The sequence below is a fragment of the Anolis sagrei genome, chromosome 2 (assembly GCF_037176765.1).
Source record: "Anolis sagrei isolate rAnoSag1 chromosome 2, rAnoSag1.mat, whole genome shotgun sequence".
Taxonomy (NCBI): Eukaryota; Metazoa; Chordata; class Lepidosauria; order Squamata; family Dactyloidae; genus Anolis; species Anolis sagrei.
In genome coordinates, this window is record NC_090022.1 from 85,910,405 (window position 1) to 85,936,929 (window position 26,525).

General features: G+C 43.2%; 1 protein-coding gene across 1 annotated transcript in view; it reads right to left on the minus strand.

Annotated features, from left to right (window-relative positions):
- Positions 1-7,539, minus strand: part of CDX1 (caudal type homeobox 1) — a 33,673-nt gene extending 26,134 nt beyond the window's left edge. Inside the window, exon 1 of the mRNA XM_060760991.2 lies at positions 7,062-7,539. Within this exon, the coding sequence (XP_060616974.1) occupies positions 7,062-7,539 (478 nt within the window). The remainder of the gene's footprint in view (positions 1-7,061) is intronic.
- Positions 7,540-26,525: the final 18,986 nt, after the last annotated feature.

The following is a 26,525-nucleotide window of genomic DNA, read 5'->3' on the forward strand; positions in this document are numbered from 1 at the left end:
TTTTGTGCTCAAAATTATATATACTGTCATCGCTATCTATCTCCAGGCTGCATGTACAAAGCGTATGTGAAACGTAAAAGGCATTTTGTATGTGGACTTTGGGTCCCATCTCCAAGAAATTGCCTTAGGCACAAACAGGCAAATACAGACATTCCAAAATTGACAAGTAATCAAAATCCACATTTTTGCTCCTAGTCCTTTTGGATACAGTCAGTGTTGGATTTAGGACGAATGAGTCCCTGTGCTCGTTCAGTTAGGAGCCCCCTTCCTTACTTGGGCGGGTAGACCTTCACTGCCTGCTTTGTGGCACTCTCCCATAGAATACCAGCTCTATCATTGTGTCTGGAATTGCTCAGAACGGGATGCCTTCAAATGGAGAACTGCGCCATGTAAGCAAAATCTTGCCTTAAAAATACTTGACAGGAAGATGGGGCCTCCTAACCAAAGGGGACTGTGCTTAAGCACACTTCAGCACAATGGAATAGAGTGGCCAAATGGGTTAAGCCCTTGTGCTGGCAGGACTGAATACATACAGGTTGGAGGTTTGAATCCAGGGAGAGTATGGATGAGCTCCCTCTGTCAGCTCCAGCTCCCCATGCAGGGACATGAGAGAAATCTCCCACAAGGATGGTAAAACATCAAACAGCCGGGCCTCCCCTGGGCAATATCCTTGTAGATGGCCAATTCTCTCACACCAGAAGTGACTTGCAGTTTCTCAAGTTGCTCCTGACACGAAAGAAGAAGAAGAAGAAGAAGAAGAAGAAGAAGAAGAAGAAGAAGAAGAAGAAGAAGAAGAAGAAGAAGAAGAAGAAGTAGTAGTAGTAGTAGTAGTAGTGGAGTTTCAAGCAGGCAGACAGGAGTTTTCCATGGGCTGCAACCCCCTGGGTGCCCCGATGCCACTGCATGGTAACCCAGAGAGCGCTCTCCTTGGAAAGGTCTGTGCCCCTCTTTTGCCAAAGAAGGCAAGAGGCTCCAGCAAGGCCTCCCTCCCGGTGGTTTGGATTTCAACTTGTCTCCCACCATTCCTAACAGCCTCAGGCCCTTTCTTTTTCCCCCTCAGCCGCTTAATCGGCTGTTAGGAATGGTGGGAGTTGAAGCCCAAACCACCGGGAGGGAGGGCCCAAGTTGGGCCAGGCCTGCTCCGGCAGGTCTTGGCTCGGCTCGCCGCCTCTGCCGGGTGAGAGGAGGGGCGGAGAGAGAGAGCCCGGCCCCACTTCAAAGGGCAGGCGGCGGACCTCCGGCATCAAAGGGACTCCGAGCGGCGAAGGAACCGTCCAATCTGCATGAGAAAGGGCCAGGGCGCCCCTGGGCTTGTGGGGAGGCGCTGGCCGGGCGGCCCTTTCCTTCGCCTTTGAGCCGAGGCAGCGCCGCGGGGTCCCTTTGCCCGCCCCGCCCCGCTTTTGGAGGAGCCCTCGTCCCGGGTCAAGAGTTCAGGGCGACCCCGGGCCAAAGGCGACTCCTCCTCGGCGCTGCCCACCAGGGCCAAGGCGAGGAAATCCCAGCGAAGGCGGCCCGGAGAAGAGAGGCTGGGCGGCAGAGCCTGCAAACACGCGAGTCTCTCCATCCGCGCCTCGCCATTTCCACGCGCTCGCGAGCGCGGCGCCGAGCCACCGTCGGACCAGGGCCGCATCTCCACTGGAGAAGTGGCGCCCTCCGACACTGCCTGAACTGCCATGGCTCAGTGCTATGGGATGATCCTGGGATTGGGTGGGGCAGAGATGGCTGTTCAAATTACAAGCCCAATGGGTTTTTTTTTTTGTCGTGTCAAAAGCGACCTTTTTCGTGTCAGAAGCGACTTAAGAAGCGCTTCTGTCATGTCAAAAGCAACCTTTTTCGGGTCAGAAATGACTTCGCTCACACCAAGTCGCTTCTGTTGAGAGAGAATGGGCCGTCTACAAGGACGTTGCCCAGGGGACGCCCCGATGTGTTACCATCCTGTGGGAGGCTTCGCTCATGTCCCAGCATGGGAAGCTGAGGCTGACAGACTGGAGCTCAAACTGCCGACTTTAGGATCCTGGAGAGCGGGGTTCAAAGCCACGCTCAGCCATGGCAGACCCTAGGGTGACCTGGGCCAGTCACACTCTCTCAGCCTCGTCGGAAGTCGAAGTCAAGCCTCCCCTGAACAAATCTGGTCAGAGAAAGCAGGTGAGAGCGACGCTATGGCCAGAGGCGGCTTGAAGGCACACAAGAATTTTCCACTCCCAGCATATGCCACTTAATTGATGTCCAAAGCCTTTCCTCATCAGCCTATCTCAGGGGACTGTTGACACTTTGCAATATCAAACTGCCCTGAAAAAGAAATTAAGAGAAATATGGAGTGGAGATCCTGCCGGGAAATTCCCTCTGGGTCGGTCATCCACGAAGAAAAGGGGGGCATGTCCTTCTCTCCTGATCTGAAATCCGTGGAGCACAGAACTCTGGAAGGGGAACAAGGCAACTTCCCATTACAATCAGGGCCCCTTCCACACAGCCGTACAAAACTCCACATTATCTGCTTAGAACTGGGTTATAGGGCAGTGTGGACTCAGTTAACCCAGTTCAAAGCAGATATTGTGGGATTTTCTGCCTTGATGTTCTGGGTTATATGGTTGTATGGAAGGGCCCTGGGTTAAACAAGGCTTCCTCAAGGGAGACAGGACACAATATTGCAATCATAATTCCATATTATTCTGCCTTGATATTCTGGGTTATATGGCTGTGTGGAAGAGTTATATGACTGATGTACAGATGCCTGTACTTCTAGAAATGAATGCACACGCTTCATAGCACCATATACATAATTTCTTTTTCCACCTCAAAGCATATATCGGATTCACTGGTTGCCTTATTGTCTCTCATGCACAGGTGTAGGTATACTTCAGATGTCTACATTTTTCATATGATAATGCCCAGTCTTCTTCTTATGCTTCCTTGTATCCAAAGATATCACACTCCCAGCATATGTGCTCCCAATGAAGCAGTCCAAGGAGTTAGTGCTTTAACCATTTATCACTGAATGAGTAAGGAAAGAAGGGTGATAATGAAAATCAGGGCTGATATAACCTTAAATACCTCACATGCTATTGGGAGAGGATCTGAAGGTGCGTGATGCAACAACCATGCTGAAGGTTGGATATAGGAAGCATATGGGCTAAAGGTTACCTGTGAAGTACACTGCATTAAGTTCAGTTAGAGAAAGTAGGATATAAGTATAATAAATACTTCTTACTCCCTATCCTCCCATCTCTGCAAAAGCCAGCATGGTGTAGTGAAGGCATGGGCAAACTTGGGCTCTCCAGGTGTTTTGGATTTCAACTCCCATAATTCCTAACAGCCTCGGGCCCTTTCCTTGTCCCCCTAAACTGCTCAAGCAGAAAAGAAAGGAAAGAAAGAAAGAGACGCAAGGCTATTAGGAATTGTGGGAGCTGAAGTCCAAAGCACCTGGAGGGCCCAAGTTTGCCCATGCCTGGTGTAGTGGGTTGGAGAACTGGAATACCATTCTGAAGACCAGAGTTCAGATCCCCACTCAGTCATGGAAACCGACTGGGTTAGCTTGGGTAAGTCACATTCTCTCAGCCTCAGAGGGAGGCAAAGGAACCCTTTGAGGAAATCTTGCCCTAAAAAGCCCCACAATAGATTTTCCTTAGGATCTCTATAAATTGAAAAGGACGAAGGCACATGACAACAATTCACATCCCATTCCACCTAACTCCTTTTCCTATGCGAATACATAACATCCTTGCTACTTCACAGGATACTGCCAGTTCAGGATTTTTCAGCAAAGCCAGTATAGTGAGTTTTCCACATACTTAATCAAAGTTCCCAGCACTACATAACATTTTCACTTGATACTGAAAACAACTGCCTCAATTCAGTAGAAAACCATAGTTTGCAATTTCCCCAAATTACCATTAGAAAAGAGCCAAGAAAGTTCTGCAACTTGAGTCCATAAGCAATCAAGACACAGCAGCCTCTCATTGAAAACTTCTAAGGAAATAAATGAACTAAATGAGTTTTCTATAAGAGCATTTCAATCATTCAACTTGAGGCCCTTCCACACAGCCCTATATCCCAGAATATCAAGGCAGAAAATCCCACATTATCTGCTTTGAACTGGGTTTTCTGAGTCCACACTCAGATAATGTGAATTTTTCTGCCTTGATATCCTGGGAAATAGGGCTGTGTGGAAGAGCCCTCAGAAGTTTGGCTAAATTTCTAGCCATGGAGTAAGAAGAAATAGAATTATTAAGATATGCCATTCTCCCCTCTTGGCATATTTCCTTTTCTAAATATGCACATCTTTTGAAACTGAGCAGACAACAGAACCACTTCACATCTAGTAAAAATCAAATATACATATTTCAAAATGGTATAGAATGCTGCATCAAACCGAAACATGAATGCTTTTACAAGAACAAATACCTGTTGGTCTCAAATATTGTCCCTGTAAAACTGCCAATGTGGTGCAGCAGTTTGAGCATGAACTATGGGCCCTTCCACACAGCCCTATATCCCAGAATATCAAGGCAGAAAATCCCACAATATCTGCTTTGAACTGGGTTATCTGAGTACACACTGAGATAATATGGGATTTTCTGCCTTGATATTCTGGAATATAGGGCTGTGTGGAAGGGCCTGATGAGTCTGGAAGCCAGGGTCCCAATCCTGCCAAACCATGGAAAGCTATTAGGTGACCTTATGGAATTACACACTCTCAACTTCAGAGGAAGGCAATGGTAAACTTCAACAGAAAAAAATGTTGTAAAGAGAACAATGAGATAGCTTTACCTTAGGGTCAATCAGAACCAATTTGAAAGATACTACAACAAGGCTGAACTCTGAATTAAACTGCATACTAAAATCAAGAAGTGAGAAAATGCCCCACAAACTGGGAGACATAATAAGGTGTTCATTTTGAAAAACTGCGTTCAACAAACTTGGTAATCAGTTCAATTTCATTTTCTTTTCTATGTCACTGAAAGATGATATTTACCTGCACTGAGGATTTTAACAATGTAGACCTTATAAGTGTGGTTGGCTGTGGTTTTACTAGACAAGAGAAAAATTAACTTGTGACTCAGTGTCAGAATCTGGGTGAAGTGTTTGACAGTGATACTGAAAACAACTGAAATATCAGATAATTCTTAGAGAGTTCTAATCATGCCTCTCAGTGTAGATGAGAAAGAGAGGGAAACATACATACAAACAGCCAAAATCCATAAATCATGCCCAATTGTTGTTACATGTTATTGTCACTGCCATCTTATCCCCTTAACATTCTCCTTTGAATGCAGTTCTGTGTTGAAATGACTGTAGCTTTAACTGAGTAATGCACTTTCTATAAATCTGACTACAACCTCAGCACAGACTGACTAATTCAAGGTAAATTCAAGGTAAATACATGTATGGTCACTACTACCAATGTGATTGACACATGAGAGTTATACACATTCAAGACACAGTGACCTCAGTGGGTCTAAAACTGTGCCTTTCTCATAAACTGTGACCTGTGGCCCTCAGACTATTCCCAGTCAGTTTACAAGTGGCACTAAAGTTAGAACAATTACTCTCCCGTCTCTCCACATGAGACAAACACATGCACTACTTCCGATATTGAGATGTGTATAGGTGACAATTGTATACTAAGTCGGGTCCATCTAAGGCCTTTCTACACTACCATATAATTCAGATTGTCAAATTAGATAATATGGATTATCTGCTTTGAACTGGATTATATGGCAGTGTAGACCAGGCATGGGCAAACTTCAGCCCTCCAGGTGTTTTGGACTTTGAATTGTGGGAGTTGAAGTCCAAAACACCTGGAAGGCTGAAGTTTGCCCATGCCTGGTCTACCCTGCCATATAAAAGCAGATTATCATGATTTTATATGGCAGGGAAGAAGGGGCCTGAATCCAGCTTCGGCCCTGAGTTCGGCTTTTAATAGATGGCGTACTGCTTTCTCCATCTAATATTATCTGCTCTGGTTCCAACTATTTCTCAAGATACGAACAGTCCAAAAAACTCACAGCAACCCATATCTCAAGATCTCCTAGTCCCTGCTACATATTTATTCATGCAGAAGCTGAAAATGACTGGGATTAAACATGCATCTTTCTGCATGTGTCCTACCTCTAAAGCATCATTTCTCAGCTTGAAGGTCAGGATCCCTGGGGCGAGGGTATCGCAAGGGGGTATCAGAGGGGTGACCAAAGACCATCAGAAAGCATAGTATTTTCTGTTGGTTATGGGGGTTCTGTGTGGGAAGTTTCGCCCAATTCTATTGATGTTGGGGTTCAGAATGCTCTTTGATTATAGGTGAACTATATATCCCACAGCTACAACTCCCAATGTCATGTCTATTTTTCCCAAACTCCACCAGTGTTCACATTGGGGCATGTTGAGTGTTTGTACCAAGTTTGGTCCAAATCCATCATTGTTTGAGTCTCTGGATGTAGGTGAACTACGATTTCAAAATTCGAGGTTAATGCCCACCAAACCCTTCCAGTATTTTCTGTGGGTCATGGGAGTTCTGTGTGCCAAGTTTGGTTCAATGCCATAATTGGTGGAGTTCAGAATGCTCTTTGATTGTAGGTGAACTATAAATCCCAGGAACTAAAACTCCCAAATGACAAAATCAATTCTCCCGGCAAACTCCACCAATATTCAAAATTGGGCGCAAGGAATATTTGTGCCACATTTGATCCAGTGAATGAGAATACATCCTGCATCTTTACATTAGGATTCATAACAGTAGCAAAATTACAGTTATGAAGTAGCAGTGAAAATAATGTTATGGTTGGGGGTCACCACAACGTGGGGGACTGTATTAAGGGGTCTCGGCATGAGGAAGATTGAGAGCCACTGTCCTAAAGTATGGTCCCTTGCCAGTCTGTGTGAGGGGCATGCAAGTTGGGAGAGGACAGGTCTGACTGTCCTGGCAAGGGCTCTCCTTCTGAGTCGGAACTGTCTCGCTGGACTGGCCCTGGATCCCTCAAGGAGCCAAACTCTGAAAACTCTGAAGCCGAGAAGCGGGAGATACTGGAAAGCAAAGCAGGAGTGGGGAGAGAGTCCAGGCCCCTTACCGCTGTGTCCGGCGGTGCTTCCGGCGACGGTCCCGCTGCGCCGCATCCACTCGAAGGGGGTCCGCCTCTGGGCACCTGGCGAGATCTGGGGTGCCCCGGGGGCGCCCATGGGGGGCGGGGGCGGCAGGAGGCCCGTGGGCTGCATGCTGCTGAAGTCGGCGGGGCCGTAGCCCAGCTGGCCGGCGGCGTTGCCCGAGGGACCCCCCGGCGGGCCATAGGGGTGCCAGTCCTCCTTGGGGGGCGGCGGGGGCGGCGTGTAGGGCGAGGACCAGGCACCCCCCGAGGGCTGCCCCGGGTGGGCCTCTCCGCCCAGGCCCGGCACGTGGTGGGCGTGCGGGTGGTGGGGGTGGTAGCCCGCGAACTCCGGGTACTGGGGCCCCACGGGCACGTAGTTCTGCGGGGGCAAGCCGAGGCCCGGGGGCCGGGACGGGTTGGGGTACATGCTGGCCTCCTTATCCAAGAGGTAGCCCACGTACATCCTCCTCTTCCTCTTGGTCGGGCTGGCCCAGGGCCCGCCAGGGCATGCTGCGCCCGACCTCCTCCGCCTCCTTCCTTCCTTCCTTCCCTTCCCTTCCCTCCTTCTTTGCTTCCCTCCTCCGCCTGCCTGCGCCTCACCTGAACTTCTGGCTCAGGTCGCTCTTCCTGCCTGGCTTTGCCAAAGCACCTCCCTGAGGAAAGGGCTCCTCTCTCTTTCCCGGTCTCTCTCTTTTTTTTTTTATGGGGCCAAGCTCTTTTGCATGGGAAGGCCGCCTTGCATTTCAAAGCCCAGGGATCACAGAGGGGCGATTTCCAACGGGGCCAATGACTCCAAGGAAGGAAGGAAAGAGGGACGAGAGATTCCCAGAAGAGACAAAAAGGCACCAAAGGGGAGGGGGAGCTCAGGTGGAGGGCCCAGGAAGAGAAGTCGGGGGTTTCTCCCACACCAGGAGCAGGTCCCATCCCCGAATGGGTCTCAACAGTAGCCTGAGGTGCATCTACACCAAGCCTGGTCCAACTTGGGCCCTACAGATGTTTTGGACTTCAACTCCCACCATTCCTAACAGCCTCAGGCCCCTTCCTTTTCCTCCTCAGCCAAAGGGCCTGAGGCTGTTAGGAATGGTGGGAGTTAAAATCCAAAACACCTGAAAGGCCCAAATTGGACCAGGCCTGATCTACACTGTATCAAACAGTATATCAGTTATTATGATATTTAGGCCCCATCTACTACACTGGGTTCAGTTTCTGAATTAACTGCACTGAACTGGGTTATGTGACAGTGTAGATTTAGGCCCCATCTGCACAACATATAATCCAGTTTCTGAATGCAGATTTACTGCATTGGATTCTATGTCAAATAATCCAGTTCAAAGCAAGATAAACTGGGATGAGATACTGGATGATATAGAAATGGAGATCCAGATTTATATAATCAGTTTCAAAACAGTTCATTGGCAGAGTTTCTAAACTCTATGGCCATATTCAAGTAGCATTCTCTCCTGACGTTTCACCCACATCCATGGTAGGCATCCTCAGAGGTTTTGAGAACGGTTGGAAACTAGGCAAGTGAGGTTTATATATCTGTGGAAGAATGTCCAGGGTGGGAGAAATAACTCTTATCTGCTTGAGGCAAGTGTGAATGTTGCAATTGGTCACCTTGATTAGCATTGAATAGCCTTGCAGTTTCCAAGCCTGGGTGGTTGCTGCCTACAGGATCCGTTGTTTGGATGTGTTAGCTGGGGCCTTGCAATTTCAAAGCCCGGTGGTTGCTGCCTGGAGGATCCGTTGTTGGGAGGTGTTAGCTGGCCCTGACTGATTCTTGTCTGGAATTCCCCTGTTTCTGATTGTTGTTATTTATTTACTTTCTGATTTTAGAGGTTTTTTTAATACAGGTAGTTTGTCCAGGCCTTGTTCATTTTTCATGGTTTCCTCCTTTCTGTTGAACTTGTCCACATACTTGTGGATTTCAGTGCCTTCTCTGGGTAATCTGACATGGTGGTTGTTAGAGTGGGCCAGCATTTCTATGTTCTCAGATAATATCCTGTGTCCAGGTTGGTTCATCAAGTGCTCTGCTATGACTGACTAATTGGCATTCTGAAACTGGATTATATTGCAGTGTAGATCCAGCCGTCTTCGTTGTTTATATCGCGTGTTTTTCTCTCTGAAAAAGAGACCCAAGGCGGGTCTCTAGAAGGAATGCCTTTGACCCCACATTTATTACCATGGCTCAGTGCTATCAATGGATCGTGGGAGTTGCAGTTTTACAAGGCCTTGCCTTCTCTGGCAACGATTGAGCGCTGGTGCCTCGCCAAAGCAGCCCTCCCATGATCCCATAGCATTGAGCCATAGCAGTAAAAGCGGCGTCAAACTGCATTAATTCCGCTGTGCAGATGCATCCCTGGAAACCTCCCTGGCACCTGATCGCAAAGCTAATAATAAACACCAGGCTTGAAGGAGGAAGGTCCAAAGAGTTTCTTTACTTCTCGGCTTTTCAGCCCGACATTCCCGCTTCTTAACACGCATGAACATTTCTCGCGAGCAAAAGCAGCCCAGGTGCGTGCTTCCCTCACCTCTCCATTATTCTCCATTTCCAGAAAAAACTTTTATACTTTTATACTTTTCCTTTTATACTTTTCCCAAATTCAGTCCACCTCGAAGGCTCTCTCCTTTTAAAACAAATTCTAAAAACAAAGTAGAAGCCGAAGTAGAAGGAACGGACTCCATGGTTTGAGAAGATATCGATTTTTTTAAGTCGGGCTTTTTCAAAACTAGTGATTTTTTTTTAAAAAAAATTGGAAGTGCCCAAAAATTGAGTGGCGGCTTTAAAAAATCCGACTCTCCTCCTCCAGTTTAGATTCCAAATCCCCCCTTCGAGGTATATAATCCAGGTCAGCCTGGCTCAAAGTGTAACACCTTTTTAATGGATCCGAGTCTCAGTTTTGGGACAAAGGCAATCACAACCTCAACGAGTAGGGTTTGGGATCAGCCTGGTCCTGATCGTTGTGGTTGTGATTTGGGATCAGCCTGGTCCTGATCCCAAACCCTGATCGTTGTGGTTGTGATTGCCTTTGTCCCAAAACTGAGACTCGGATCCATTAAAAAGGTGTTACGCTTTGAAGGGAGGTGGAGGTGATTTCATTGCCGTTGTAGAAAGCAAAAGAAATCGGACTCGGACAGGAAAAGAGAGTGGGAAACAACTGGAATTATGGTTTAGCTCAGGCCTGGACAAACTTCGGCCCTCCAGGCAGGCATGTAGCCGGGGGGGGGGGGCTTGGGGGGCTTCAGCCCCCCCCCCCCGAAATTCTCATGGTGGTCCGTGAGAAGGCCTTACTGGTACATTATTTAAACTGTTATGTTTATTCATATCATGATCTGATCACCATGCTCAATATATCCCATGGGATATATAGGTCCAAAACACCTGGAAGGCCGAAGTTTGCCCAGGCCTGGTTTAGCTGCTTCTGGAGCGGATTCAATCTGAAGAGTGCATTATTATTGTTGTTGCTATTGTAATTATTATTATTACCGTCAGGAACAAGTTTCTGCGGGGCCTTCCCAATTTAAGGTTTCTTGAGGGGAGAAGCTGAACTGGGGAAGCTGGACCTCGTCTTCTTGGGAGCTTAAAGGGCTGGCAAGTGTCCCTTATTATTGCGGATGTCCCTCCTGATATTTGACAGTCAGCCTTCCATATCATGCATGTGGGAGTTGAAGTCCAAAACACCCGGAGGGCCGAAGTTTGCCCATGCCTGAGCGAAACCGTCATTCCAGTTGGCATGACACTAAGCTTCCTCAGTGGTAAATAATATGACCAATACAACATATATGGGGGGGGGGGGGGGGGAGAGAGAGAGATTCGGGTTTTTGGGTTTTGATGTTAGATCGAAAAATACTGAACGGAAATGTTTTCCTGGAACGTTTATGGATAGTCGTTTGGCTAGAAAGTGTGTTGATTGGTATTCTAGCCAATGTGTCTGTGTAATATTGTAATATATAATATATATTAAAACATGTTGGCGATATATACATATAATATAGCCAACATGTTTATATATATATATATATATATATATATATATATATATATATATATTACACGCACACACTGGAGTCAACATGTTTTTAAAGCAGTTTTTGCTGTTGTAAATTTTATCCATTTCTGTGTTCAATCAACTGGATGTTCTTAATCCCATTATCTGCATACTTTGTATGCCTAAACTGCAAAAAGGGTATTTGGACCATAATAAAATGTTGTTGAAATACCAGATGATCTGATTTCATAGAATCATAGAGTTGGAAGAGACCCTCTGGGCCACCCAGTCCAATACCCTGCCAAGAAGCAGGAAAGTCGCATTCAAAGCACCCCGATAGATGGCCATCCAGCCTCAGTTTAAAAGCCTCCAAAGAAGGAGCCTCCACCACACTTCAGGGCAGAGAGTTCCACTGCTAAACAGGAAGTTCTTCCTCATGTTCAGATGTAATCTCCTTTCCTGTAGTTTGAAGCCATTGCTCCGAATCCTTGGGCCCTTCAACACAGCCCTATATCCCAGAATATCAAGACAGGAAATCCCACATTATCCGAGTGTGGACCCAGATAACCCAGTTCAAAGCAGATATTGTGGGCTTTTCTGCCATGATATTCTGGGATATAGGGCTGTGTGGAAGGGCCCTTATATGGAAGGGCCCATAACCTGCGATCAGCTCCTGGGATGATTGAGGTCACCCATTGAGGGACCTCAATCAAGTCACACTCTCTCAGCTTCGGATGGAGGCAAGAACAAAGCCCACTGAGCAGATTTTGCTGCGAAAACCCCACGATCCGGTTGGCCTTAAGGTCGCCATCAGTCAAAAGCAACTTGAAGGCACTGGGTTGCTGTGAGTTTTCAGGGCTATCTGACCATGTTCCAGAAGCATTCTCTCTTGACGTTTCGCCCACATCTATAGCAGACATTCTCAGAGGTTGTCTTATTCATATATTTTTGACGAGGAGGAGTACTACTCAAAGTGCTGGTCTGTGTACCAGTATCAGCTCCTAAAACCATTGCCGACCTCCCACCTCGGAAGGCTTCAGAAACTCAGCTTTGCGGAGTGTTCCTCAGGGCGCTGGAGAGCCGGCCAGGAGGTCCAGTGGAGTGGAGCCCTGTGGTCGACGACAAGCATGGGGTTAACACACGTGGGAATGGGAGGAAGACCCGTAGACGAGCGGGTCCGCTTGTTTTCTGCTGCTCCATAAATTAAAGCACGACACCATGAGCCTTAAGGAAATTCCACCCAAACATTAGCAAAAACTGGATTGCTGTGCGTTTTCCGGGCTGTCTGGCCACGTTCCAGAAGCATTCTCTCCTGACGTTTCGCCCACACCTAAGACAGGCATACTCAGAGGTTGTGAGGTCTGTTGGAAACTAGCCAAGTGGGGTTTATATATCTGTGGAAGAATGTATAGGGTGAGAGTAAGAACTCTTGTCTGTTGGAGACAAGTGGGAATGTTGCAATTAATCACCTTGATTAGTATTTAATGGTCTTGCAGCTCCAAGGTCTGACTGAGTGCTGCCTGGGGAATCCTTTGTTGGAGGTGTTAGCTGGCCCTGATTGATCCTTGTCTGGAATTCCCCTGCTTTTTGGGTGTTGCTCTTTATTTACTGTCCTGATTTTAGAGTTTTTAAAATACTGGTAGCCAGATTTTGTTCATTTTCATGGTTTCCTCCTTTCTTGTCCACATGCTTATAGAGCAAGAGCTTCTTGCATGTCAGATTACCTGGGAGATTGGCGAGTCTTTCTTTTTTCTGGAAAGAGACTGCTTAATTTTGTATTTTCCTGAATCAAACCAGAGCTCTGAAGGCCCTTCCACACAGCTGAATAAAACCCCACACTTTGAACTGGGATATATGGCAGTGTGGACTCAGATAACGTAGTTCAAAGCAGATATTGGGGGATTTTCCGCCTTGATATTCTGGGTTATATGGCTGTGTGGAAGGGTCCCGAGTCTTCAAGATCTGGGGCGCATCTGCACTGTAGAAGGAAAGCAGCTTGGCCTGACTTAAATGGACATGGCTCTATTGTATCATGAGATCCGTGGTTTTGCAAGCACTTAGACTCACAGAATCCTAGAGTTGGAAGAAACTTTGTGGGCCACCCAGTCCAACCCCCTGCAAGAAGCCGGGCCACGCATTTTCTTGAGCCTTCTCTGCCAAAAAGGACTGGCACCTCACCAAATTGCAACTCCCAGGAGCCCACAGCATGGAGCCCTGCCGATCTGCATTGATTCTGCATCGGAGAGGCACCCTTGGACGACTCCCCCTCATTCCCTGTTGACAACAGTTGACAACAACAACAAAGAGGTTGCACTTGCCCTTCCTGGCGACCCCTTCCAGCTCCAAAAACTTCGTCACACTAGAGGAAAAAAACCACTTAAAATGCGCTTTGCAGAATTCTGGGGCTTGTAGTTTAGTGAGGCTGTGAAAGGCTCCTCCCTAAACTATAAACCCCAAAATTCTGCAGGAGGCAGAAACCGGATTTTAACTGATTTTTTTTCCTCTAGTGTGATGAGGCCCAAGTTGAATCTAGCATTCCCCTCGATGTCAATAAAATCAGTTCATAATGTTGTTGATGATGATACATTTATGTTACTCGCTTCTTCTTATGGCGCAATATAGATATGTTTGGAGAGCGAAGCAGGACATACAGAAATCATGGGAACGCTCCGAGGGATAGATAGACAATTAATAGGTGATAGATTTTTTTTTGTTGTGTCAGGAGCGACTTGAGAAACTGCAAGTCGCTTCTGGTGTGACTGAATTGGCCGTCTGCAAGGACGTTTCCCAGGAGACGCCCGGATGTTTTCATGTTTTGTCATCCTTGTGGGAGGCTCCTCTCATGTCCCCTCATGGGGAGCTGGAGCTGACAGAGGGAGCTCATCCGCACTCTCCCCGGATTCGAACCTGCGATCTGTCGGGCACAGGGGTTTAACCCACCGCGCCACCGGGGGCTGCTGATAGGCAGGTAGGTAGATTTCCCTAAGAGTGCGGAAAATGAATCCCGTTTGACTGCCACTTCTCTTCTGGCGAGAGTCGCTTCAGCTTTGGCTCCAGTAATATGCCCTCGTGGGGAGAGGAAGCTCCTGAAAAGCATCGCTGGAAGTGCTAATTTGCCTTCCACATTGCAGAACATGACCGCAAGGAAATATCCTAATCCTGCTGGGAAAGGGAAGAGGGTCGAGGCACTTCCAGAAATACACAGAGCGAGGGAATTTTCTCACCGGGATCTTCCTGTATTTATCCACAGAGAGAGAAAGAGAGGGAGAGTGACTGTGCTCCAAGTCCCTCTCTTTCAAAGCCGGGAGAGAAGCAGAAGCCCTTCACTTTGGACTGTGCACCAGCTTTATAACTAACTGCAAATCAAACAGGATTCACTAATGTTTATTATTTTATGAGGGTCTCTGCAGAAGACAGGACCGAAAAGGTATTAACTCTTTGGGAACTTTATCTTGGCCTTTAAAGGGGAAAAAAAATCCAGACGCTATATCAGGGGTACTCAAACGAAGGCCCCAGGGCCGGATATGGCCCTCCAAGATCATTTACCCAGGGTCAACCTAAGTCTGAAAGAGCTTGAAAGCACACAACAACAACAACAACAACAACAACAACAACGACAACAACAACAACAACGACAACAATATTTTCAGCCAAAAGCAGGCCCACACAACCATTGAAATATTAATAAGTTTATATTTATTAAAATTGTTCTTCATTTTAATTATTGAATTGTTTTAAATTTGTTTTTGTTTTTTTTGCACTACAAATAAGATATGTGCAGTGTGCATAGGAATTCATTCATGTTTTTTTCAAATTATAATCCAGCCCGCCAGCAGTTTGAGGACCTCTGTGCTATATAATGTGGCTGCCAATACAATTCCTAAAGTCCTGAAGAACATTCTAAGAGCATTTTTAAAAGGGCACTTAATCTTTGACATTATTATAACAACATTTTTTGGAAGATGGTGGCAGGATGTAAATAAAGCTATTATTTGAAACACAACAAGATGAGTCCACACCAGACATTTTGCTGGCTGTTGAATTGGATTACAATTGGATCACTTCTCAAGGACTGTGTGATGTATGGGGGGGGGGGGGGGTGTGCAGATCCCAGTAAGGTGGCCTTCTGCAGCTGGCAGATGGTAATTTTGTCAGCCCTGATTGTGTTTAAGTGCAGGCCAAGCCGATCACCACTGGGACCACCTTGACTGGTTTGTGCCAGAGTCTTTGCAGGGTGTAAATAAAGCTATTATTATTATTATTATTATTATTATTATTATTATTATTATTATTTGAAACACAACAGGATGAGTCCACAGCAGACAAGATCACTCTGCTGGCTGTTGTATTGGATCAGACAGGTCAGGCATTTCCTAAGTGTCTAGGACTGTGTAATGTATCTGTGAATAATGCATGCAGATCCCAGTAAGGTGGCCTTCTGCAGCTGGCAGATGGTAATTTTGTCAGCCCTGATTGTGCTAAGTGCAGGCCAAGGTCTTTAGGCACTGCACCCAGTGTGCTGATCACCACTGGGACCACCTTGACTGGCTTGTGTCTTTGCAGTTCCTTCATATCATGTCAGCTTTTCCAGTTGTTTCTCTTCAATCCTGCTGTCGCCTGGGATTGCAACATCTATGATCCATACTTTATTTTTTAACATGATTGTGAGGTCAGAAGTATTGTGCTCCAAAATTATTATTATTATTATTATTATTATTATTATTTCTGATGATTCAATATATGCCTACTTTGTTTCCTGCATAAAACTGTTAAAACATTGTGTATAAAAATACTTTCAAATTATGTATATCAGGCGAATATAAAACATCAGTGAATTTGGTGTCCCATCTGCAAGATATCTCATGTAAGTAAATGCATATACCTGTATAGGTATTCTGAAATCTGAAAAAAAAATCCCAAACACTTCTTGTTCCAAGCATTTTGGATATAGGAATATTGTATACCCGTGTCTTTTAAAAATTAGTCATAATATTCTTTGCAGGTAAATAATAGTCATAACCAAAACCAACGTTAGAGGAATGTCATAAATGTAAGGCATTATGTTAAGATAATACAATTGCTCTGTTTTTAATTGGATTGGGTCATGTTTGCTGTCAGCTGCCTTGAGTCTCTACATCAGGAGAATGGTAGGATGAAAATGAAGTCAATAAATAAAATAAAGGAAATTATTATAGACCTAGTCTTATCTCTTAAGCACAACAGAATATTATTTTAGTTACAAAATATACACATCCAGTACTGGGAAAACATTCCAATTTAAGCATGAATTTAAGCATATTTATTTCAGGGGATTCTAAATGCAGCTAATGCAAGCCAATGCTTGAGCAAAGGCATTGGGCATTTCATTTTGATTCTTCTACTATCTGCAGCGCAACCTGCCCCCACCATTGAGGTGAAACTGGGATAACTGAATGTTTTCACACTTCTTTCCATGGAGAGTGTTGTGCTATAAAATTTAATTTGAAGCCAAAGCAAAGTCCCATTTCCTAAGAGCAGCAATTTGCTACAAAGCCTTTCACAACAAATTGACCTCAAGCTACAGGTTGTCAGATGTAATTGTGGGAAATTCAGAAAGAAGTGAGTCACAGAACAGCACAAGGGCAACACATAACAGGGAGTCTGAGGCCCTTCGTTTATTTATTTATTTATTTATTTCAGATATTATATCTTGTCCTTGAGGGTTGGGATTTAGGGCGGCTCATAACTGGCAACCATTAGATGCCAAACAAACAATTATAATAGCATTTACACTTAAAACGATTAGTTAAAAACATCAATTATAAACATCAATTTAATAACAAATCCAAAGTCTCAATCCAAAGTCTGTTCATTGTCAGTCACATAAGTCATTTACATTAGTATCGCTGCATCTGCTGCTCAAATGCTTGGTCCCACAACCATGATTTAAGTTTTAAGATTTAAGGGGGAGGGGGCTGATCTGATTTCATTAGGGAGGACATTCCACAGCTGGGGGCCACCACTGAGAAGGCCCTGTCTCTTGTCCCCACCAGCCACGCCTGCGAGGTTAGTGGGATTGAGAGCAGGGCCTCCCCCAATGACCTGAACCTCTGAGGTGAGTCATAGAGGGAGATACCATCAGACAAGTAAGCTGGGCCAGAACCGTTATAGGCTAAAACCAGCACTATATTCTCTGCCCCCCTCCCCCACTCCCACGTGAGTCACCCACCATACAATCAATGAGATTCTGTTTTAATCTATTTTTTTGGGAAGTTTCTCTTGCATGCAAAAAAGGCATAGCCTTCAGGGGTGCTTTGCTATTTTTCGGGCCCTTCCATACAGCCATATAACCCAGAATATCAAGGTAGAAAATCCCACAATATCTGCTTTGAACTGAGTTATCTGAGTCCATGCTGCCATATATTCCAGTTCAAAGAAGATAATATGGGATTTTATTCAGCTGTGTGGAATAAATTGAAATTAAATCCAGATAAGACAAAGGTCCTCCTGGTTAGTCAAAAGGCGTAAAAGGGCATGGGGTTACAACCTGTGTTGGATGGGGTTATACTCCCCCTGAAGTTTGTAAAATCTTCAGTATAGTGCCATGCTTAAAATATTGTGTGCTTGTCTTAAAAGGAGATCTTGGTATGCCTCCCTTATCAGGGGTGCCCAAAATGGGTTGAACTTTTTTCATTTAAGAAAAAAAATGATTTGAAAAGCTGAATGATATGGAGGGAATTTACCCTTTGCATTCTCTGTCTTTCATAATATTATAAATTAATTGTTTTAGGCTATAATTTTATTAGAATTCTACATATACTCAAAACAACCTGACAAAGAAAAGCACACATATATGATGACCACACACTTTAAAAATACATGAACAATATGACTTCCAACCATCTTTTCTACCGTTCTATGCCAATTCCTAAATTTTACCTCTCTCTTCTTAAATTTTCACATTTTGTCTACAAGTTTAATTCATATTAATATTTTAAAAAACCAATAACCATTTATCACCTTCATTTTATCAGGAATTTCCAATCAGTTAATTTTATTGAAAGTGATTGGCATGCAATGATCAGAATTTAAAATTAGAAGGTTTTGCCTAAATGATGCATACCTTATTTCACTATATGATGTGAGATTGGCTACTAGCTTGAACTGCATCTACCCTGTAGAATTAATGCACTTTGACATAACTTTAACTTCCTTAGCTCAATGCTATGGAATTCTGGGATTTGTAGTTTGGTGAGGCAGAGAAAATTTAAAGACCTTGTAAACTGCAACTCCTATGCTTTCATAACATTGAGCCATGGTAATTAAAGTGATGTCAACCTGCATTAATTTTACAGTGTAAATTCACCCTTAGATAAGATTAAAAGGGCTAGGAAATGTTTACACTTGTACCTTCAAGATGCATGTTGATTTAGAACAATTCCATGAATTTTATAGGGTTTTCTTGGGCTTAAAGGTGATTTGTCATTGTTTTCCTCTGAAATATAGCCCAATTAATAGCTTTAATTGTTATTTGCCAAGTAATACTTTCTCATTTGGTGGTATGGCCCTCAGGTAATGCATAAGCACTAAGTTGTCTCAGTGTTAATTCTTCTGCAGCTATATTTCTGTGCATCAGGTTTAGGATCAACTATGATGTACTGGATACTTTTTCTGTAAAGTACAAACTGAGGTGTCAGTAGGTAAATACTATGACAAATCTTTGCAATGAGCAAATATTTTATTACCCTGCTCCCTAAAGCTTATACTAGAAAAGGATTTCACACTGAAGTCAAATCTTCAGGATTATCATGTTTATTCAATTTGATGGGTTCGCTTCTCCACCTGAGCAAGGCCTCCCAAACTTTCTACCCAAGTGTCACCATTATCTAAGGCTAAAAATTAGAGTTGCGTAATGTGTGATTGATCAAACTGCATGAAACCAGTTAGGTATAAGGTTGAATTGTCCCGCCAAGGGCCCAGATATCTTGGTTTTGGTTGCCTGCTGGGTGTGAAAGAAAGCAAAACAAACAAAAGTGATAGTCAAGTACAAGGTTTGTCTCAGTGAAAGGGTGATGGGATATATCCAGCTTGAAGGATCACGAGTCACTCAGATCTGCTAGATATATTTCTTGAAACTAACAACAACAACAACAACAAAAGGCCTGGAGCTGCCAACAACCAAAATCATTAACACCTATTAGGTTTCCACTGATAACTTAAAGATATGTCCATTTCAGATGTTCTTGGCACTGTTTTGCTACACGCTACAGTCTGCTTTGTTGTTATATTGGCAATAAGAGGCTATGGCATCAGTGCTGCCTGTCTTCATTCATTCCTTTCCCTCACTTAACTCTGCTACACATTCTTTCTTAATATTTAATATTATCCCAGATCAAGCCAGTATCTACTGATTTTTTTCTCATGAAAGCAATAACATAACAATTGTGTATGTATTGCTTTCTTTCTTCCATAGTAAAGGTAACATTGACATTAATCTAGTTGTATCTGACTCTGGAGGGTGGTGCTTATCTCTATTTCTAAGCAAAGAGCCATCGTTGTCTGTAGACACCTCCTGGGTCATGTGGCTGGCCTGTCTGCATGGAGTGCCATTACCTTCCCGCAGAAGCGGTACCTATTGATCTACTTACATTTACATGTTTTTGAATTGCTAGGTTGACAGAAGCTGGGGTAACAGCAGGAGATCATCCCACACCTTACAGTCAGCAAGTTCTGAAGCTTAGTGGTTTAACCCATTATGCCACCATGGCCCCTTTTTTCCACAGCAGACCCAATCAAAGTGCTGTCTTACAATACACCCAACACTTTTCTGAAACAAGTTTTTTTTCCCTTAAGCAAAGGTAACAGGTACAACATCAAGAGGTCATCAGCTCTATCGCCATCACCACAGAATTCCCAACTATACAAATCTGAAAGCACTTTTTACACATATAATTTCTGTTAATATTGTAACAGAATATATAGAGTTTTCAGGCCATGCCCACTCACCCCCAAGACTCTTCAAAATGTCTCAAACACATAACACCCATGATCAAACAGAAAGAAAAAATATAAATACTGAAGACCCCAGCACAATCATTTAATGATTTGTTCTTTGGTAGGAATATACGTGGTTGTCCTAAAAATATTGACCTGATAATAAGCCTATTTGGACACAGATATAGGATTCCTATGCTATCCCTGAAATTCCAGAGATTTTTCTGCAACCAGCTTGAGACTGAAGGGAAATATTTTGGGTGCTTGGATACACTGTTTTGTACTTCCACCTTCCTTCCCCTTTCCACCTGACACAGCATAAGTTGCTTGTTGTGTTCCTCTTGTAGTGAGGTGAAAGGTCCAATCTGAGACTGTTCAAGAAAGGAGGACAAGATAAAGGAAAGAGCAAAAGAAGAGCAGGCTTTCAGCAAAACCGTTGTTGGCAATGAGGAAAATATATACATATAGGAAAATATATAGGAGGAACAGAAATACCTTTGGACAAGATCTCTGTCTGGTTAAATTCATGCCTGACTAAACAGAGAATAGTGAATATTGAGTTCTAGGGGGCAAAAAACAAACCTGATTGAAATACTTAAAACTGCAGTCCTTCTTGATACAATTTAACTTCCCTCTTTCTATCCACCAGGACACAATGTAAAATACACCTGCACTGTAGAATAAATGCACTTTGACACCAGTTTAAATGGCATGTCTGAATGCTATGGAATCCTGGGAGTGTATATATTACTAACAAATAATAATAATAATACCCCACTTTATGATCCCAAAGGGGACTTAAAGCGGCTTGACATAAAAGCGTTGGTATCCAATTTAAAATATACACATTTACAAACATTAAAACAGAAATAAACACAACCAGTATTTAAAAATTCAGTTAAAATCCATCAAACATAGTCAAAGTTCAAAACCATAGCATCTCCTGACTAGATCTTAAACGCTCGCCCTTGTACAGGTAAGACATTTTGTAAAAGTATTTATTATAAATACTCATTGTTTATTTAATGAATGGTTATTAGAAAAAAACATACTTGTATAATGGTATCTTTTATAAAAATGTACAGCTGATGAGCTGCAACTCCCATCAGCCCAAGACCTGGTCAGGTTGCAGCTCCCATTAGCTGTAAATCTGGGTGGCTTCAACTCCCATCAGCCCCAGATTTGGCTGGGCTGCAACTTGCAGCTCTCCTCCTAATTGGTCATACAGCTCAGTTGTTGTTGGGGTGTAACTCCTATTATCCCTAAGCCTGCCTTGCAAAGGATAAGGATGTTGGGAGATATAGGCAAGTAAGCAGGTTGAGCTGTCTGAGTGGTTAGAAATAGAGTCATGCCTTCAGTTGTGGGTGGAAATCATGTGGCTTTCCTGATGTGGCTAGACTCCAACTCCCATTATCTTCTACAGTTCCTGTCATCCTGTAGCACTCCTCCCCAAACCCCACCAGTATTTTAAGCTGGATCATGATGGGTATGCATACCAAGTTTGGTCTAGGTCCAGACCAAACTACAAACCCCAAGATTCCCTACTACTGAGCCATGACAGTTAAAGTGATAGCATAGTATAGATTAAATTTAGGCCAGTTAGCAGAATCTACTTAATTGTTTATATGAGTTATAGTAAATGACAAGGCATTATCTATCTGGGACATTTTGTTGAGTGTACTAGCTGGGTTTGTTCTAGATGAATAGACCCATAGACCCATAGACCCAAACTTATTTCATTAAAATAAATCAATAATTTAAATGGCATCCCCATGATTGCGGCACAAGCCTTCATAAAGCAGGGTCCATTTCATCAGGTGTATGATATGGAGATCTGGAGCATCAGAGATATACAGAAAGAAAAGAAACATTCATACCTTGATCTTGTTCATTATAATCATCTTCTAATCTTCTTTTGACTGGTCATCCATTATGTTGTTTTAGGCCCCTTCCACACAGCTGAATAAAATCCCTCATTTTCTGCTTTGAATTGGAATATATGGCAATGTATGGCTGTGTGGAAGGGCCTTAAGTCTTCTGGTTTCTATTTGCCATTCTTTTGCTAAAATGTCAGCTTCTTTCTGATGTCTCTTCATTGGTTGCCTATTCTTTTCTGGATCCAGTGTGAGATTCTTCTTTCAACCAATAAATAACATTTCTTTCAGTTGTCATTGCTCTTTACTAGTCTTTTTAGGATGTTCATTCTATGAATTTGAGGTTTCTCATCTACCAAGAATGTCCTCTTCAGATTCACCCTTTTTCTTGCTGTTCCATATACCTGGAATTGTTTCCTAAATTTGAACAGATTTTTCTTCCTATCCCCACCCCTTTTTTGAGAAAAACAACTCAGTTAAAACCTTGTTGTTTCCTAAAGTTTAGTTTAATTTACTAAAATAATCTTGTATCCTTTGATGTTGTTTTTCGCATTATGTTGCATTGATTTTAAAATGCATGTAGCTTGTTTCACCATCATGTTATGTTGGTTTTATATCTGTATTACTCCTTCCCTCACATATTCTGTTTTAAAAATATGTGTATATAGATTGTATACCTTTGGGAGAACTGTCAATTTTATTGTTTAATTTGTGAAGTGTAATGGTATCAAATTAAATGACAATAATAAGGAAAGGGGATATTTGTACAAAGTAAGCCCAAAAGATGAAGCAGTGGAAATAATGGAAATACCACATAAGCTTGCAGAGCAGAAATGAAAATGAGACCCAATTTTCAAAAGTAAAATATTTATTCAGTAGTGTGATCCATTTTTAGCTGATGGCAGATTGGCAAAGGAAGATAAGCAATGTATAGTGTTCCCTCACTGTTTCGTGGTTCGTTTCATGCGGACTTGCTGTTTCATGGGTTTTTGAAAATATTAATATAAAATATAAAATATTTATGTTCAGTGGAGGCCAGGGACCCTGGAAGTGCGGCAGCCGGAGGAACGGCAGGGCCGCCTGCCTCCCTGGCCTCCACAGACCCCAGAAGTGCGGTGGCCTGAGGCACAGTGGGGAAGGCCTGCATTCCTGGCCCGCTGCTGCCTGTGTGGCTTCAGAGGTTCTGCTGGGGTCTGCAGAGGCCAGGGAGGCAGGCAGGTGCCCTCAGGATGGGCCAGGAGGCGGGCAAGGAAGTGTGGGTAAAAAAATAATATATAAAATACGTAAAATAATGTATAAATATTAAAATCAATATAGCATCCCTACTTCATGGCTTTTCACTTATTGCGGGTGGTGCTGGAATGGAACCCCCGCGATAAGTGGGGGAACACTTGTAGTAACAAGATTCTGGCATAGCATCTTAAAGCATAACCTATCTTTATTACTGTTGCAGGTCAGGTCAGAATATCACATTTTCCAGAAAATTTGGTCTCAAGTCTTCTTGTTTTCTTGCTCTCCCTCCCTCCCCCCCCCCCCCCCCATTCTTTTGACAGGGAAAGACAGGAAGGAGGGAGGTGGAGGGAAAACCGTGGGATTCAAGCGGCAATGGCATTTAAAAACTGTCTGTTACAATTCAGGTAAAACACATCAAATGTATGCAAAAGCCTAGTGACTCCTTACCAAACTAGTTTTGGTGATAACAAAATCATCCTAGCATTCCTAAGATAACAGCTGTAGTGGGATAGGAAACTATTGCCTCTATTCATACCCAAACAGATAGCATCACACTTTTTGATAAGTTCTATTCAGCAGTTTCATGTTGGAGTTTCCCTTTAAGATTCCTTCTTTTCAGTAAACATTCCTGAGTGAATTGGGAAACCTTGTCCATCCCTTGTGACAAAAACAAAAACATAGAATTGAACAGCAAAAGTGAAACACTTTGAAGATTCATATTTGACATAAGCCTTCTGGAAAAGCTTTTGTGAAACTAATGTTGTCCTCTAGACTCTTCACTTATATTTTCCACAGTGAGCATCAGCAACTCCCTTCAGCCACATCTACACCTGACAGGAAAACCCATGTGCTCCAGTATATGCCCCACCCCACAAGTTGTAGGAGATCCTCTTCCAGACATTGCAAAAGCATGGAGTGCCAGTTCCAGTCTTGCTCTTGCAGGTGTCACACCGATAGTTTTTGGTACTACAAGGGGCAGTCATTCTCATGACACTGAAAACATCTACATTCTCTAAGATAACAGTAGGGGAAGCTAAACAATCAATATACAACAGATACTTTGACTCTTTTCCTCACCCTGCCATACCTACTGGGGGAACATCCAGGAGGGAAAACAGCAAGGAGAGTAGAGCATACCATGTGCATGGGATCACAGGAATGTGTGTGTCACCAAGGTATGGTCACATTCCTGTCATGCTTATCTAAAACTAGTAATCCCTTTGTTTTAACCCAGATCTCTCCCTTTCTCTGAGCAGAACAATGGAAAAATATAGTATCAGAAAAATCACAGGCCTTGCATAAAGTTATCAAGGATTGTAAGGATTGTGTATTTCCTCCAGGATCAAAATCAGCATGGCATCCAATGCAGGTTGAGGAGGGAAATTGTGGAGGGTGATATTATACATCTTATGCTTGGCTGCTGATAGACCCATAAGGGAACATAATACTGGATGACAGTGGCCTTTGGTCAAGTTCAGTCTGGCTCTGCTGTTCGATTTCATGAAGAAATTGGATGGCTGGAGCTCGCTTGCCTTCAAGTCTTCCCAGATGCCCTCCATGCTTTGGGGAGGGATTTCACCATATTTATGTACCTTTCTGGAGTAAAATAGGTGCAGAAGAACTTTATTTCCTCTTTAAAAATGCTTCTCTCAGGTCTAAGATGGCTGAGTTGGGGAGAATGAAGCAAAAATATCTCTGACTGTCATTAAGGCATTGGAGGGCTGTTGTTTCTTTCTTTCTTTTACTCCTAGGGGACACATGCCTCCCAAAGGTTGCACTTTATCCACCCCATACTCTTCTGTTCATTCTGCTTCTTTATGATGCCACTATTTTTCTATTGATGGGACTGAGAGTAGCAAAAAAACCTTGAGTCGCCTCTGGGCTGAGAAAGGTGGTATATAAATATGGTAAATAAAAAAATAAAAAAAATATATTCAATCTTACTTTTTAACATGCATACAGTCAGAAGGATGCACTATAATAGGCCACTGACTTGACAGTTCTACAACTAGGATGGGTTCTCCAGATGGTGTGGGACTGAAAAATCAGCATTTCTCATCATGGATTATGCTGGCATGGAATGCTGATATTTAATAATAAGATCACTACTGACCAAAAGGTCATGAGTTCGAAGCCATCCTGGGTCAGAGTGCGCTTCTAACCATTGTGTGTAGCTTGCTGTCAACCTTTGCAGCCTGAAAGACAGTTGCATCTGTCAATTAGCTTATGCGAGGAGGCTAATTTAACTAATTTAAAATCTCCAGCAAGCAAGCAAGTAATGAGGAAGTACTCTATAAGTGTCTCAAATGGATGGTGAAGCGACAGCCCCCCTGGTGGCCAGAATACCCTCATGAAAGTTGGAAAGTTAAATAGCCTCTGTGTGTCTGTCTATATATCTTGTGTGTCGATGGCATTGAATGTTTGCCATGTATATGTACGTTGTAATCTCCTGCAGGGTGAGAAGTGTGAAATATAAATACTGTAAATAAATACTGTAAATAATAATAATAATAATAATAATAATAATAATAATAATAATCCAGCAGCTACTGGAGGGCTACGTGATTTCTACCTCTGTGCTAAAATTGTATGTGAAACATAATCTTCATTCAGTTAACATGAAATTAAACTAAAGTACAAGATAGCGGTGTTTTGTGAAAAAAAGAAAAGAAAATATACCATTGTATTTCTTTGTATTTATAGGATGTGATGTTGAACTCCAGGCTATAATCTGATACATTCGGAAGTCATCCTATTAATGTCAATAAGACTGAATTCAATTTACTAAGGTTAAGCAGTTGCTTTTACCTGTTACCATTAAGGGACTAGAACCCCCTAGCCCCAAACATATGGTCCTTGAATGTTATTGTATATCTGTGTAAGAATAGAGCACAAATCTGCTCATCCAGATTAATATAGAGTAATGGTTTCTAATGCTAGATAGATTTGAGTATAAGGTACCTGAAGCATTTTGCCTTACTTTTAGCTTCCAAATCCTCTTCAAAGATGGTCCCACAAAGAAAGTGTTGCAGTACTCAGTCTAGAGTGTTACTAGAACATAGGTCATTGAAACTTAGTTATCTTAGTTCAGAAACAGTCACAGCTGGCAAGCAAGCATCCCACCAGTTTTTAGGCATACTGAAAATATGAATGTGGCAGTTTTTTGTTGCACTCTGAGTCCCCAGGGAGAGAGGGAGGGATAGAAATAAATTGTTGTTGTTGTTGTTATATCTGAATTGTATCCTAATATTGATTTTGATAGTTGTATGATGTAAACCACTTAAGCAGGACTATAGAAATGCACAGATGTATTACAGTTGAAAATGAAAAATTATCCCAAGCACCAAATGAGGTATACGCAACCCTGAATAAAGAAAATC